This window comes from Haliotis rubra, unplaced genomic scaffold, assembly GCF_003918875.1.
Source record: "Haliotis rubra isolate DU_JTF1 unplaced genomic scaffold, ASM391887v1 Scf444, whole genome shotgun sequence".
NCBI classification, from domain to species: domain Eukaryota; kingdom Metazoa; phylum Mollusca; class Gastropoda; order Lepetellida; family Haliotidae; genus Haliotis; species Haliotis rubra.
In genome coordinates, this window is record NW_025767129.1 from 403804 (window position 1) to 419039 (window position 15236).

The 15236-nt window shown below is 38.1% G+C and overlaps 1 protein-coding gene across 1 annotated transcript in view; it reads left to right on the forward strand.

Annotated features, from left to right (window-relative positions):
• The window catches only part of LOC124289607 (monocarboxylate transporter 12-like), a 64683-nt gene that overhangs the window by 1139 nt on the left and 48308 nt on the right, over window positions 1–15236 (forward strand). Inside the window, exons 2-3 of the mRNA XM_046726200.1 lie at window positions 14322–14546; window positions 14990–15133. Coding sequence (XP_046582156.1) covers window positions 14351–14546; window positions 14990–15133 — 340 coding nt within the window. The 5' untranslated portion in view covers window positions 14322–14350. The remainder of the gene's footprint in view (window positions 1–14321; window positions 14547–14989; window positions 15134–15236) is intronic.

Below are 15236 nucleotides of genomic sequence, written 5' to 3' on the forward strand. Positions count from 1 at the left end.
AATACACCTGTGACACAATATATTACACGAGGTCGGAAACAAGTACACCTGTGACACAATATATTACACCATGTCGGAAACAAGTACACCTGTGACACAATGTATTACACCGGGTCGGAAAGAAGTACATCTGTGACACAATGCCTCACACCAGGTCGGAAAGAAGTACATTTGTGACACAATGTATCACACCAGGTCGGAAACAAGTACATCTGTGACACAATGTATCACACCAGGTCGGAAACAAGTACATCTGTGACACAATGTATCACACCAGGTCGGAAACAAGTACATCTGTGACACAATGTATCACACCAGGTCGGAAACAGGTACACCTGTGTGGATCAAGTCATCTCAAGTGAGCTAGTGTATACGTGTTGTGTTGGGAATGTCGTCAGCGTGGATTATGTTTCGAATAAAATTATTCAGTTTTATGGTAACAGGCAAATATTATTAATAACGTTCACCTCGAGTCCATATTAGTCTACCTTAATGCCTGTGGCCTCATAAATAGTAATAACCAGCAAATACGTTTATTTCATGCCGTCAGGTGTCAATACTAGAATTATCATTGACTTGACATCTGTGTACAGTTTAAAACACCACATTTGGCAATATATATAGACTACCCATCAAAAGTTTAGACTATCTTAAAGCACTCTCTATATGTTATGTGTGTGTGTGTGTATATATATATAGTTTTCATTTCTCCACTAACTTGGGGGAACCAACTGCAAACCTTATGCCGATGAACTGCACGAGGATCATGCATCAAATTGCTGAAAAGCATGTGCAAATATCGTGCATGTGAACAGCTGCATTGGTGTAAAGTTTTGTTAAGATTTTGTTAATTTTCACTGAGTTTCATCATATAGGCATGAACTCATGACAATAATCTTTCCAACGTTACGGATATGTTTAACAATACATCAGTTCATGTGTAAACAGTACCTTTAAACAGCGTGGAATATTTTGCAAAATCTAGTTTGGAACAGTTGACAGAAGTTAGTGGTTACATTTACACTAGTGAAACTAAACGTTTGATAGGTAGTATATATAGTTCATGGAAAAGACACAACCAATTAAGCTCAATTTTATTATTACCTCCATACTGGGGTCATTTCTTGCTCTAACACAGTTAGTTTTGCTTTATCTGTCTTGGTCCCGCGACCGATTGCATACTTGATACCCAAGTATGTTGGGTTCATGCATTGTGTCCTAGGTTGGGGTGATACCAGGGGAACGACTCAATTTTACAATTATAGATTTCATCCAAGATGGACACCAGTACACCTGTGACACAATATATCCCCCCAATGTAGGAAACAAGTACACATGTGACACAGTGTATCACCCAGAAGGTAGGATACAAGTACACCTGTGACACAATGTATCACCCGCAAGGTAGGATACAAGTACACCTTTAGCACAATGTATCACCCAGAAGGTAGGAAACAAGTACACCTGTGACACAATGTATCACCTGGAAGGTAGGATACAAAAACACCTGTGACACAATATACCAACCCAAGGTAGGATACAAGTACACTTGTGACACAATAAATCACATTGGGTAGGATACAAGTACGCCTGTGACACAATGTATCACCAAGAAGGTAGGATACAAGTAAACCTTTAGCACAATGTATCACCCGCAAGGTAGGATACAAGTACACCTGTGACACAATGTATCACCTGGAAGGTAGGATACAAGTACACCTGTGACACAATGTATCACATGGAAGGTAGGATACAAAAACACCTGTGACACAATATACCAACCCAAGGTAGGATACACGTACACTTGTGACACAATATATTACATTGGGTAGGATACAAGTACACCTGTGACACAATGTATCCCCGAATGTAGGATACAAGTACACATGTTACACAATATATCACACAAGGTAGGATACAAGTACAGCTGTGGCACATTATATCCCCAAAAGGATACAAGTACACCTGTGACGCAATATATCACATTAGGTAGGATACAAGTACACTTTTGGCACATTGTATCACCCGGAAAGTATGATACAAGTACACCTGTGAGACAAGATATCCCCCCAATGTAGGATAAAACTACACATGTGACACAATGTATCACTCGGAAGGTAGGATACAAATTCAGCTGTGACACAATGTATCACCCCAAGGAAGGATACAAGTACACCTTTGACACAATATATCCCCCCAAGGTAGGATACAAGTACACCTGTGACACAATGTATTGCCTGGAAGGTAGGATAAAAAGAAAACACCTGTGACACAATATATCACACCATTGTAGGATACAAGTACACCTATGACACAATATAACACATTAGGTAGGATACAAGTGCACATCTGACACAAAATATCCCCCAATGTAGGATACAAGTTCACCTGTGACACAATATATTCCCCCAATGTTGGATACAAGTACGCTTGTGACACAACATATCACATTAGGTAATATACAAGTACACCTGTGGCACAAAATATCCCCCCAAAGTAGGAAACAAGTACACCTGTGACACAATATATCACATTAGGTAGGAAACAAGTACACCTGAGGCACAATGTATCACCCGGAAGGTAGGATACAAGTACACCTGTGACACAAGATATCCCCCCAATGTAGGATAAAACTACACATGTGACACAATGTATCACTCGGAAGGTAGGATACAAATTCAGCTGTGACACAATGTATCACCCCAAGGAAGGATACAAGTACACCTTTGACACAATATATCCCCCCAAGGTAGGATACAAGTACACCTGTGACACAATGTATCGCCTGGAAGGTAGGATAAAAATAAACACCTGTGACACAATATATCACACCATTGTAGGATACAAGTACACCTATGACACAATATATCACATTAGGTAGGATACAAGTGCACATCTGACACAAAATATCCCCCAATGTAGGATACAAGTTCACCTGTGACACAATATATTCCCCCAATGTTGGATACAAGTACACTTGTGACACAACATATCACATTAGGTAGGATACAAGTACACCTGTGGCACAAAAATATCCCCCCAATGTAGGAAACAAGTACACCTGTGACACAATATATCACATTAGGTAGGAAACAAGTACACCTGAGGCACAATGTATCACCCGGAAGGTAGGATACAAGTACACCTGTGACACAATATATCACATTAGGGAGGATACAAGTACACCTGTGGCACAATGTATCACATAAGGTAGGATACAAGTACACCTGTGACACAATATATCACATAAGGTAGGATACAAGTACACCTGTGGCACAATGTATCACATAAGGTAGGAAACAAGTACACCTGAGGCACAATGTATCACCCGGAAGGTAGGATACAAGTACACCTGTGACACAATATATCACATTAGGGAGGATACAAGTACACCTGTGGCACAATGTATCACATAAGGTAGGATACAAGTACACCTGTGACACAATATATCACATAAGGTAGGATACAAGTACACCTGTGGCACAATGTATCACATAAGGTAGGATACAAGTACACCTGTGACACAATGTATCACATTAGGTAGGATACAAGTACACCTGTGGCACAATATATCAAATTAGGTAGGATACAAGTACACCTGTGACACAATGTATCACATTAGGTAGGATACAAGAACACCTTTGGCACAATGTGTCACATTAGGTAGGATACAAGTACACCTTTGGCACAATGTATCACCCGGAAGGTAGGATACAAGTACACCTGTGACACAATATATCACATTAGGTAGGGTTTTTTAGTTTAAACATATTTTATTCACAATGTGAAAAGGATCGGGGACAAGTTCTTTCAACTTATTAAACCCCTCGCCGAAGATATTTACAATAACTAATTACATCACAAGCAATTATGAGAAACAGAGACAGAGAAAGACTGAAAGATAACAGGGGGAAATGCTATAATACAAAAGGTGTATAGAGAGAAGACTACTGGAATCGTTTAGATTTGCATATATATTGATGTACAGTTTTGAATATAATTTAGGTAAGATACAGGTACACCCGTGGCACAATGTATCACCCGGAAGGTAGGATACAAGTACACCTGTGACACAACATATCTCCCGGAACGTAAGATACCAGTACACCTGTGACACAATATATCCTCCAAGGTAGGATACAAGTACACCTGTGACACAACATATCACATTAGGTAGAATACAAGTACACCTTTGGCACAATATATCCCCCCAATGTAGGATACAAGTACACCCTTGGCACAATGTATCACCCGGAAGGTAGGATACAAGGACACCTGTGACACAATATATCTCCCGGAACGTAAGATACCAGTACACCTGTGACACAAAAAATCCTCAAAGGTAGGATACAAGTACACCTGTGACACAACATATCACATTAGGTAGGATACAAGTACACCTGTGACACAATATATCACATTAGGTAGGATACAAGTACACCCGTGGCACAATGTATCATCCGGAAGGTAGGATACAAGTACACCTGTGACACAATATATCACATTAGGTAGGATACAAGTACACCCGTGGCACAATGTATCACCCGGAAGGTAGGATACAAGTACACCTGTGACACAATATATCTCCCGGAACGTAAGATACAAGTACACCTTTGGCACAATATATCCGTCCAGAGTAGGATACAAGTTCACCTTCGACACAATATATCACATTAGGGAGGATACAAGTACACCTGTGACACAATATATCACCCGGAAGGTAAGATACAGGTACACCTGTGACACATGATATCCCTAACCACTCAACAAAAACTAGAAGTGAAAAGTATTTTCAGAAAGCAAGACAGAATGTAAACTCACTTAGATCTATTGGACTGAATGATTCTGGCCTACATCCAATCACTTGTGTTAAAATCTGGACGTGAATGATTCTCAAAACTAGTCTCTATGGCTGTGAAGTATTACCAAACATCAAAGTCCAACAGGCTGATACCTTTGAACAATATATCACATTAGGTAGGATACAAGTACACCTGTGACACAATATATCCCTCAATGTAGGATACAAGTACACCTGTGACACAATGTATCACCCGGAAGGTAGGATACCAGTACACCTGTGACACAATGTATCAATGTAAGACAATGTATTAATCCAAGGTAGGATACAAGTACACCTGTAAGAATGTATTGATCCAAGGTAGGATACAAGTACACCTGTAAGAATGTATTGATCCAATGTAGGATACAAGTACACCTGTAAGAATGTATTGATCCAATGTAGGATACAAGTATACCTGTAAGAATGTATTGATCCAATGTAGGATACAAGTACACATGTAAGAATGTATTGATCCAATGTAGGATACAAGTACACCTGTAAGAATGTATTGATCCAAGGTAGGATACAAGTACACATGTAAGAATGTATTGATCCAAGGTAGGATACAAGTACACCTGTAAGAATGTATTGATCCAAGGTAGGATACAAGTACACCTGTACGACAATGTATTAATCCAAGGTAGGATACAAGTACACCTGTGAGAATGTATTAATCCAAGGTAGTATACAAGTACACCTGTAAGAATGTATTGATCCAAGGTAGGATACAAGTACACCTGTAAGAATGTATTGATCCAAGGTAGGATACAAGTACACATGTAAGAATGTATTGATCCAATGTAGGATACAAGCTAACAAGTACACCTGTAAGAATGTATTGATCCAATGTAGGATACAAGTATACCTGTAAGAATGTATTGATCCAAGGTAGGATACAAGTACACCTGTAAGAATGTATTGATCCAAGGTAGGATACAAGTACACCTGTAAGAATGTATTGATCCAAGGTAGGATACAAGTACACCTGTAAGAATGTATTGATCCAATGTAGGATACAAGTACACCTGAAAGGATGTATTGATCCAAGGTAGGATACAAGTACACATGTAAGAATGTATTGATCCAATGTAGGATACAAGTACACCTGTAAGAATGTATTGATCCAACGTAGGATACAAGTACACCTGTAAGAATGTATTGATCCAATGTAGGATACAAGTACACATGTAAGAATGTATTGATCCAATGTAGGATACAAGTACACCTGTAAGAATGTATTGATCCAAGGTAGGATACAAGTACACCTGTAAGAATCTATTGATCCAATGTAGGATACAAGTACACCTGTAAGAATGTATTGATCCAATGTAGGATACAAGTATACCTGTAAGAATGTATTGATCCAAGGTAGGATACAAGTACACCTGTAAGAATGTATTGATCCAAGGTAGGATACAAGTACACCTGTAAGAATGTATTGATCCAAGGTAGGATACAAGTACACCTGTAAAAATGTATTGATCCAATGTAGGATACAAGTACACCTGTAAGAATGTATTGATCCAATGTAGGATACAAGTACACCTGTAAGAATGTATTGATCCAATGTAGGATACAAGTACACCTGTAAGAATGTATTGATCCAACGTAGGATACAAGTACACCTGTAAGAATGTATTGATCCAAGGTAGGATACAAGTACACCTGTAAGAATGTATTGATCCAAGGTAGGATACAAGCACACCTGTAAGGATGTATTGATCCAATGTAGGATACAAGTACACCTGTAAGAATGTATTGATCCAAGGTAGGATACAAGTACACCTGTAAGAATGTATTGATCCAAGGTAGGATACAAGTACACCTGTAAGAATGTATTGATCCAATGTAGGATACAAGTACACCTGTAGGGATGTATTGATCCAATGTAGGATACAAGTACACATATAAGAATGTATTGATCCAATGTAGGATACAAGTACACATGTAAGAATGTATTGATCCAATGTAGGATACAAGTACACCTGTAAGAATGTATTGATCCAATGTAGGATACAAGTACACATGCAAGAATGTATTGATCCAATGTAGGATACAAGTACACCTGTAAGAATGTATTGATCCAATGTAGGATACAAGTATACCTGTAAGAATGTATTGATCCAATGTAGGATACAATTACACCTGTAAGAATGTATTGATCCAAGGTAGGATACAAGTACACCTGTAAGAATGTATTGATCCAAGGTAGGATACAAGTATACCTGTAAGAATGCATTGATCCAATGTAGGATACAAGTACACCTGTAAGGATGTTTTAATCCAAGGTAGGATACAAGTACACCTGTAAGAATGTATTGATCCAAGGTAGGATACAAGTACACCTGTAAGAATGTATTGATCCAAGGTAGGATACAAGTACACCTGTAAGGATGTATTGATCCAAGGTAGGATACAAGTACACCTGTAAGAATGTATTGATCCAAGGTAGGATACAAGTACACCTGTAAGAATGTATTGATCCAATGTAGGATACAAGTACACCTGTAAGGATGCATTGATCCAAGGTAGGATACAAGTACACATGTAAGAATGTATTGATCCAATGTAGGATACAAGTACACATGTAAGAATGTATTGATCCAATGTAGGATACAAGTACACCTGTAAGAATGTATTGATCCAAGGTAGGATACAAGTACACATGCAAGAATGTATTGATCCAAGGTAGGATACAAGTACACCTGTAAGAATGTATTGATCCAATGTAGGATACAAGTATACCTGTAAGAATGTATTGATCCAATGTAGGATACAAGTACACCTGTAAGAATGTATTGATCCAAGGTAGGATACAAGTACACCTGTAAGAATGTATTGATCCAAGGTAGGATACAAGTATACCTGTAAGAATGTATTGATCCAATGTAGGATACAAGTACACCTGTAAGGATGTATTAATCCAAGGTAGGATACAAGTACACATGTAAGAATGTATTGATCCAAGGTAGGATACAAGTACACATGTAAGAATGTATTGATCCAATGTAGGATACAAGTACACCTGTAAGAATGTATTGATCCAAGGTAGGATACAAGTACACCTGTAAGAATGTATTGATCCAAGGTAGGATACAAGTACACATGTAGGAATGTATTGATCCAAGGTAGGATACAAGTACACCTGTAAGAATGTATTAATCCAAGGTAGGATACAAGTACACCTGTAAGAATGTATTGATCCAATGTAGAATACAAGTATACCTGTAAGAATGTATTAATCCAAGGTAGGATACAAGTACACCTGTAAGAATGTATTGATCCAATGTAGAATACAAGTACACATGTAAGAATGTATTGATCCAATGTAGGATACAAGTACACCTGTAAGAATGTATTGATCCAATGTAGGATACAAGTACACCTGTAAGAATGTATTGATCCAATGTAGGATACAGGTACACCTGTAAGAATGTATTGATCCAAGGTAGGATACAAGTACACCTGTAAGAATGTATTGATCCAAGGTAGGATACAAGTACACCTGTAAGAATGTATTGATCCAAGGTAGGATACAAGTACACCTGTACGACAATGTATTAATCCAAGGTAGGATACAAGTACACCTGTAAGAATGTATCAATCCAAGGTAGGATACAAGTACACCTGTAAGAATGTATTAATCCAAGGTAGGATACAAGTACACCTGTAAGAATGTATTGATCCAATGTAGAATACAAGTACACATGTAAGAATGTATTGATCCAATGTAGGATACAAGTACACCTGTAAGAATGTATTGATCCAATGTAGGATACAAGTACACATGTAAGAATGTATTGATCCAATGTAGGATACAAGTACACCTGTAAGAATGTATTGATCCAAGGTAGGATACAAGTACACCTGTAAGAATGTATTGATCCAAGGTAGGATACAAGTACACCTGTAAGAATGTATTGATCCAAGGTAGGATACAAGTACACCTGTACGACAATGTATTAATCCAAGGTGGGATACAAGTACACCTGTAAGAATGTATCAATCCAAGGTGCAGGATACAAGCACACACCTGTAAGAATGTATTGATCCAAGGTAGGATACAAGTACACCTGTAAGAATGTATTGATCAAAGGTAGGATACAAGTACACCTGTAAGAATGTATTGATCCAATGTAGGATACAAGTACACCTGTAAGAATGTATTGATCCAAGGTAGGATACAAGTACACCTGTAAGAATGTATTGATCCAAGGTAGGATACAAGTACACCTGTAAGAATGTATTGATCCAATGTAGGATGCAAGTATACCTGTAAGAATGTATTGATCCAATGTAGGATACAAGTACACCTGTAAGGATGTATTAATCCAAGGTAGGATACAAGTACATCTGTAAGAATGTATTGATCCAAGGTAGGATACAAGTACACATGTAAGAATGTATTGATCCAATGTAGGATACAAGTACACATGTAAGAATGTATTGATCCAAGGTAGGATACAAGTACACCTGTAAGAATGTATTGATCCAAGGTAGGATACAAGTACACCTGTACGACAATGTATTAATCCAAGGTAGGATACAAGTACACCTGTGAGAATGTATTAATCAAAGGTAGGATACAAGTACACCTGTAAGAATGTATTGATCCAAGGTAGGATACAAGTACACCTGTAAGAATGTATTGATCCAAGGTAGGATACAAGTACACCTGTAAGAATGTATTGATCCAATGTAGGATACAAGTACACCTGTAAGAATGTATTGATCCAAGGTAGGATACAAGTATACCTGTAAGAATGTATTGATCCAAGGTAGGATACAAGTACACCTGTAAGAATGTATTGATCCAAGGTAGGATACAAGTACACCTGTAAGAATGTATTGATCCAATGTAGGATACAAGTATACCTGTAAGAATGTATTGATCCAATGTAGGATACAAGTACACCTGTAAGAATGTATTGATCCAAGGTAGGATACAAGTACACCTGTACGACAATGTATTAATCCAAGGTTGGATACAAGTACACCTGTGAGAATGTATTAATCCAAGGTAGGATACAAGTACACCTGTAAGAATGTATTGATCCAAGGTAGGATACAAGTACACATGTCAGAATGTATTGATCCAAGGTAGGATACAAGTACACATGTAAGAATGTATTGATCCAAGGTAGGATACAAGTACACCTGTAAGAATGTATTGATCCAGGTAGGATACAAGTACACCTGTAAGAATGTATTGATCCAATGTAGGATACAAGTACACCTGTAAGAATGTATTGATCCAATGTAGGATACAAGTACACCTGTAAGAATGTATTGATCCAATGTAGGATACAAGTACACATGTAAGAATGTATTAATCCAAGGTAGGATACAAGTACACATGCAAGAATGTATTGATCCAAGGTAGGATACAAGTACACCTGTAAGAATGTATTGATCCAAGGTAGGATACAAGTACACCTGTAAGAATGTATTAATCTAATGTAGGATACAAGTACACCTGTAAGAATGTATTGATCCAATGTAGGATACAAGTACACCTGTAAGAATGTATTGATCCAATGTAGGATACAAGTACACCTGTAAGAATGTATTGATCCAAGGTAGTATACAAGTACACCTGTAAGAATGTATTTTTCCAAGGTAGGATACAAGTACACCTGTACGACAATGTATTAATCCAAGGTAGGATACAAGTACACCTGTAAGAATGTATTAATCCAAGGTAGGATACAAGTACACCTGTAAGAATGTATTGATCCAAGGTAGGATACAAGTACACCTGTAAGAATGTATTGATCCAATGTAGGGTACAAGTATACCTGTAAGAATGTATTGATCCAAGGTAGGATACAAGTACACCTGTACGACAATGTATTAATCCAAGGTAGGATACAAGTACACCTGTAAGAATGTATTAATCCAAGGTAGGATACAAGTACACCTGTAAGAATGTATTGATCCAAGGTAGGATACAAGTACACCTGTAAGAATGTATTGATCCAAGGTAGGATACTAGTATACATGTAAGAATGTATTGATCCAATGTAGGATACAAGTACACCTGTAAGAATGTATTGATCCAAGGTAGGATACAAGTACACATGTAAGAATGTATTGATCCAATGTAGGATACAGGTACACATGTAAGATAATGTATTGATCCAATGTAGGATACAAGTACACATGTAAGATAATGTATTGATCCAATGTAGGATACAAGTACACATGTAAGATAATGTATTGATCCAATGTAGGATACAAGTACACATGTAAGATAATGTATTGATCCAATGTAGGATACAAGTACACATGTAAGAATGTATTGATCCAATGTAGGATACAAGTACACCTGTAAGAATGTATTGATCCAAGGTAGGATACAAGTACATATGTAAGGATGTATTGATCCAAGGTAGGATACAAGTACACATGTAAGAATGTATTGATCCAAGGTAGGATACAAGTACACATGTAAGAATTTATTGATCCAATGTAGGATACAAGTACACCTGTAAGAATGTATTGATCCAATGTAGGATACAAGTACACATGTAAGAATGTATTGATCCAAGGTAGGATACAAGTACACCTGTAAGAATGTATTGATCCAATGTAGGATACAAGTACACCTGTAAGAATTTATTGATCCAATGTAGGATACAAGTACACATGTAAGAATGTATTGATCCAATGTAGGATACAAGTACACCTGTAAGAATGTATTGATCCAAGGTAGGATACAAGTACACATGTAAGAATGTATTGATCCAAGGTAGGATACAAGTACACCTGTAAGAATGTATTGATCCAAGGTAGGATACAAGTACACCTGTACGACAATGTATTAATCCAAGGTAGGATACAAGTACACCTGTAAGAATGTATTAATCCAAGGTAGGATACAAGTACACCTGTAAGAATGTATTGATCCAAGGTAGGATACAAGTACACCTGTAAGAATGTATTGATCCAATGTAGGATACAAGTATACCTGTAAGAATGTATTGATCCAATGTAGGATACAAGTACACCTGTAAGAATGTATTGATCCAAGGTAGGATACAAGTACACCTGTACGACAATGTATTAATCCAAGGTAGGATACAAGTTCACCTGTAAGAATGTATTAATCCAAGGTAGGATACAAGTACACCTGTAAGAATGTATCAATCCAATGTAGGATACAAGTACATCTGTAAGAATGTATTGATCCAAGGTAGGATACAAGTACACCTGTAAGAATGTATTGATCCAATGTAGGATTCAAGTACACATGTAAGATAATGTATTGATCCAAGGTAGGATACAAGTATACCTGTACGACAATGTATTAATCCAATGTAGGATACAAGTACACCTGTAAGAATGTATTGATCCAATGTAGGATACAAGTACACCTGTAAGAATGTATTGATCCAATGTAGGATACAAGTACACCTGTAAGAATGTATTGATCCAACGTAGGATACAAGTACACCTGTAAGAATGTATTGATCCAAGGTAGGATACAAGTATACCTGTACGACAATGTATTAATCCAAGGTAGTATACAAGTACACCTGTAAGAATGTATTAATCCAAGGTAGGATACAAGTACACCTGTAAGAATGTATTGATCCAAGGTAGGATACAAGTACGGCTGTAAGAATGTGTTGTTCCAATGTAGGATACAAGTACACCTGTAAGAATGTATTGATCCAAGGTAGGATACAAGTACACCTGTAAGAATGTATTGATCCAATGTAGGATACAAGTACACCTGTAAGAATGTATTGATCCAAGGTAGGATACAAGTACACCTGTAAGAATGTATTGATCCAATGTAGGATACAAGTACACATGTAAGATAATGTATTTATCCTAGGTAGGATCTAAGTGGATCTTGAGAACCGCGAAACAGATTTGAAAGTCAGATGGCAACATATTGATGTCAATTTTACTGATGGATCAGTGAAAATCAGGGCGATACCAACTGCTGCTGTGTCTAAACTAGTCTCTAATGTCGGGTCCATTTACAACGTGAGTCATTTGGAGCTGTATTTAAAACTGTTGTTGTTAGGTATTTGATAAGTTATCCAACAATATGTGTCACATTTATACAACAGCTTGTCTTGTACGTCAGAAATCGACCAGTGCCTGGTGTGTGTTAGCCTAGCTCCAAGGCTGTACTTAATGCTAAGCCCTTGGATGTATGGTAATTCCTTCTCCTACAGAGGTAAATCAGGATATGCGGACGACAGTCTGTTGTTTTTACTTTTTAGAAATTATCATATAAACTATCAATTATTACCCTAGAGACTTGTGCAAGTCAAGGTAAGTATCTATGATATTAACATTCAGTCACGACCCTTGTCAGCAAATATACATCCCTTTTTCAGTCTAGTGAACTTTGAACAAGGCGGAATTCTATCTAAATCCTGAAATAACGCATTTTCGACTTGATGGTCCATACAAAAATTAATGAAGCATTTTGAAATATCCATTTACTTTTTATTATTTACTTTGATATCAGCTAACGCCTTTCCCTTTTAGAATCTGAAAAAACATCATCTTTCTCTATACGTGCTCACAGTGAGTGAGTGAGTTTAGTTGTACGCCGCACTCAGCAATATTCCAGCTATATGGCGGCGGTCTGTAAATAATCGACTCTTGACCAGACAATCCAGTGATCAACAGCATGAGCATCGATCTGCGCAATTGGGAACCGATGACATGTGTCAACCAAGTCAGCGAGCCTGACCACCCGATCACGTTTGTCGCTTCTTACGACAAGCATGGGTTACTGAAGATCAATATTCTAACCCGGACTTTCACGGGTAGTAGTAACAAAAGTACTATCTTCATATAGAAAAGGATGACTTTCAGCAAGTCCAACCTTCTGACGTACAATGAAGCTCGTACTATACAGATCCCAAACATCACGACGTACGACGTACTCGCAGGTTGTCTGCTGCAGGCCACTGCAGTGTTTATGTTACATGGTGGTCAGTTACATGTTACATGGTGGTCAGTTACATGTTACATGGTGGTCAGTTACATGTTACATGGTGGTCAGTTACATGTTACATGGTGGTCAGAATGCTCTATGGTAAACGTGCAGAGTAAACGTGCAGAGGGCATTTCACAACTTGCGGCACAGATGACAAACAAAATGTCGGATGTAGATACTTTGTTCAGATAACCTGTCATAGCACGTGTCTGTGTTGGTGTCAACTGTGGGAGGGAGGAGTTTACCGTTTCTCGAACACCTGGTGTTATCAACACTATATAATTGTTAACTCTATGATGACTGTGGTGGCGATGTATGGGTCATATGCCTTTTACTATTACCGAGTCACGTGTTGCTGTTTCTGAGTCACGTGTTCAGCTCATCACGTGGCTGGAAACGTTGCTCCCTTACAGATGACCATTTTGTCACGTCACTGGAATATATGTTAACTAACAAAAAAAGACAACCGTTTACTTCCCTATGTCGTTTCTATATTTTACATTATTTCAGACTACTGACCAGGTCATTATTGGGTTGCCATGGAAACCACTACATACAGTCCGCCGTGGTGGAAGTGGGTGGTGATGATGGCGTCATTCTTCGCCCTACTGATTGGTTCTACAGTGTCCTACTGTGCCGGTGTCGTCCACGTCGCCATGCTGGACTACTACCACGAGGATGTGACCGTCACGGCGTGGCTGGGGTCGCTCTTCGCCAGCATGTTCGCTCTCACAGGTTTGTTTGTCCAGTTGTTGTTTGAAACCACACCAGCAATGAGAGTGTTGGATCACACTTGTTCTAAACATCATGAATTTGTACTGACGCTGTAATGTACCTTAAAAGTGATTTGCAGTAATTTGTAAACTTAGTTAATTTTAGAATACAGTTATCAATTATATCATATTACTTTTTTCTTTGTTCTCTTATGGACTGATACCCGGTTAACTTTTAGTTTCAACTAGTAAATCAACAACTGACACAACATGCGTGACATGGCTTCCGTCGAGTACACCAGCTTCACAGAACGACGCTCATACTATCAACCACTAGTTTGCTGTAATAACTCGGTGATTTACAAGATTGTCTCATCAGCTGCAGTATGGCTGAATATGATGCTGAAACCAAACCTGCACATTTAATATTTCCATGATATATCATTTATTTTCACTCTGTTCCAGGTCCTATCGCCAGTTTGGTGATCAACATGTTCAGCTGTCGAACTTGTGTCATGCTGGGTGGCGTCTTGCAGCTGGTGGGGTTTGCCTGTAGTGTTTTTGTCACTGACATGAGATGGCTCTTCCTGACCTACGCTATTCTTGTGGGTAAGGACAATGATGATAGCTGAGCGCGTGGTAGTGGTTGTCTTTAATTTAGATATAGATCTTTATCAAAATGTGAAAAGATAATAACAAATGACTGAGCGGT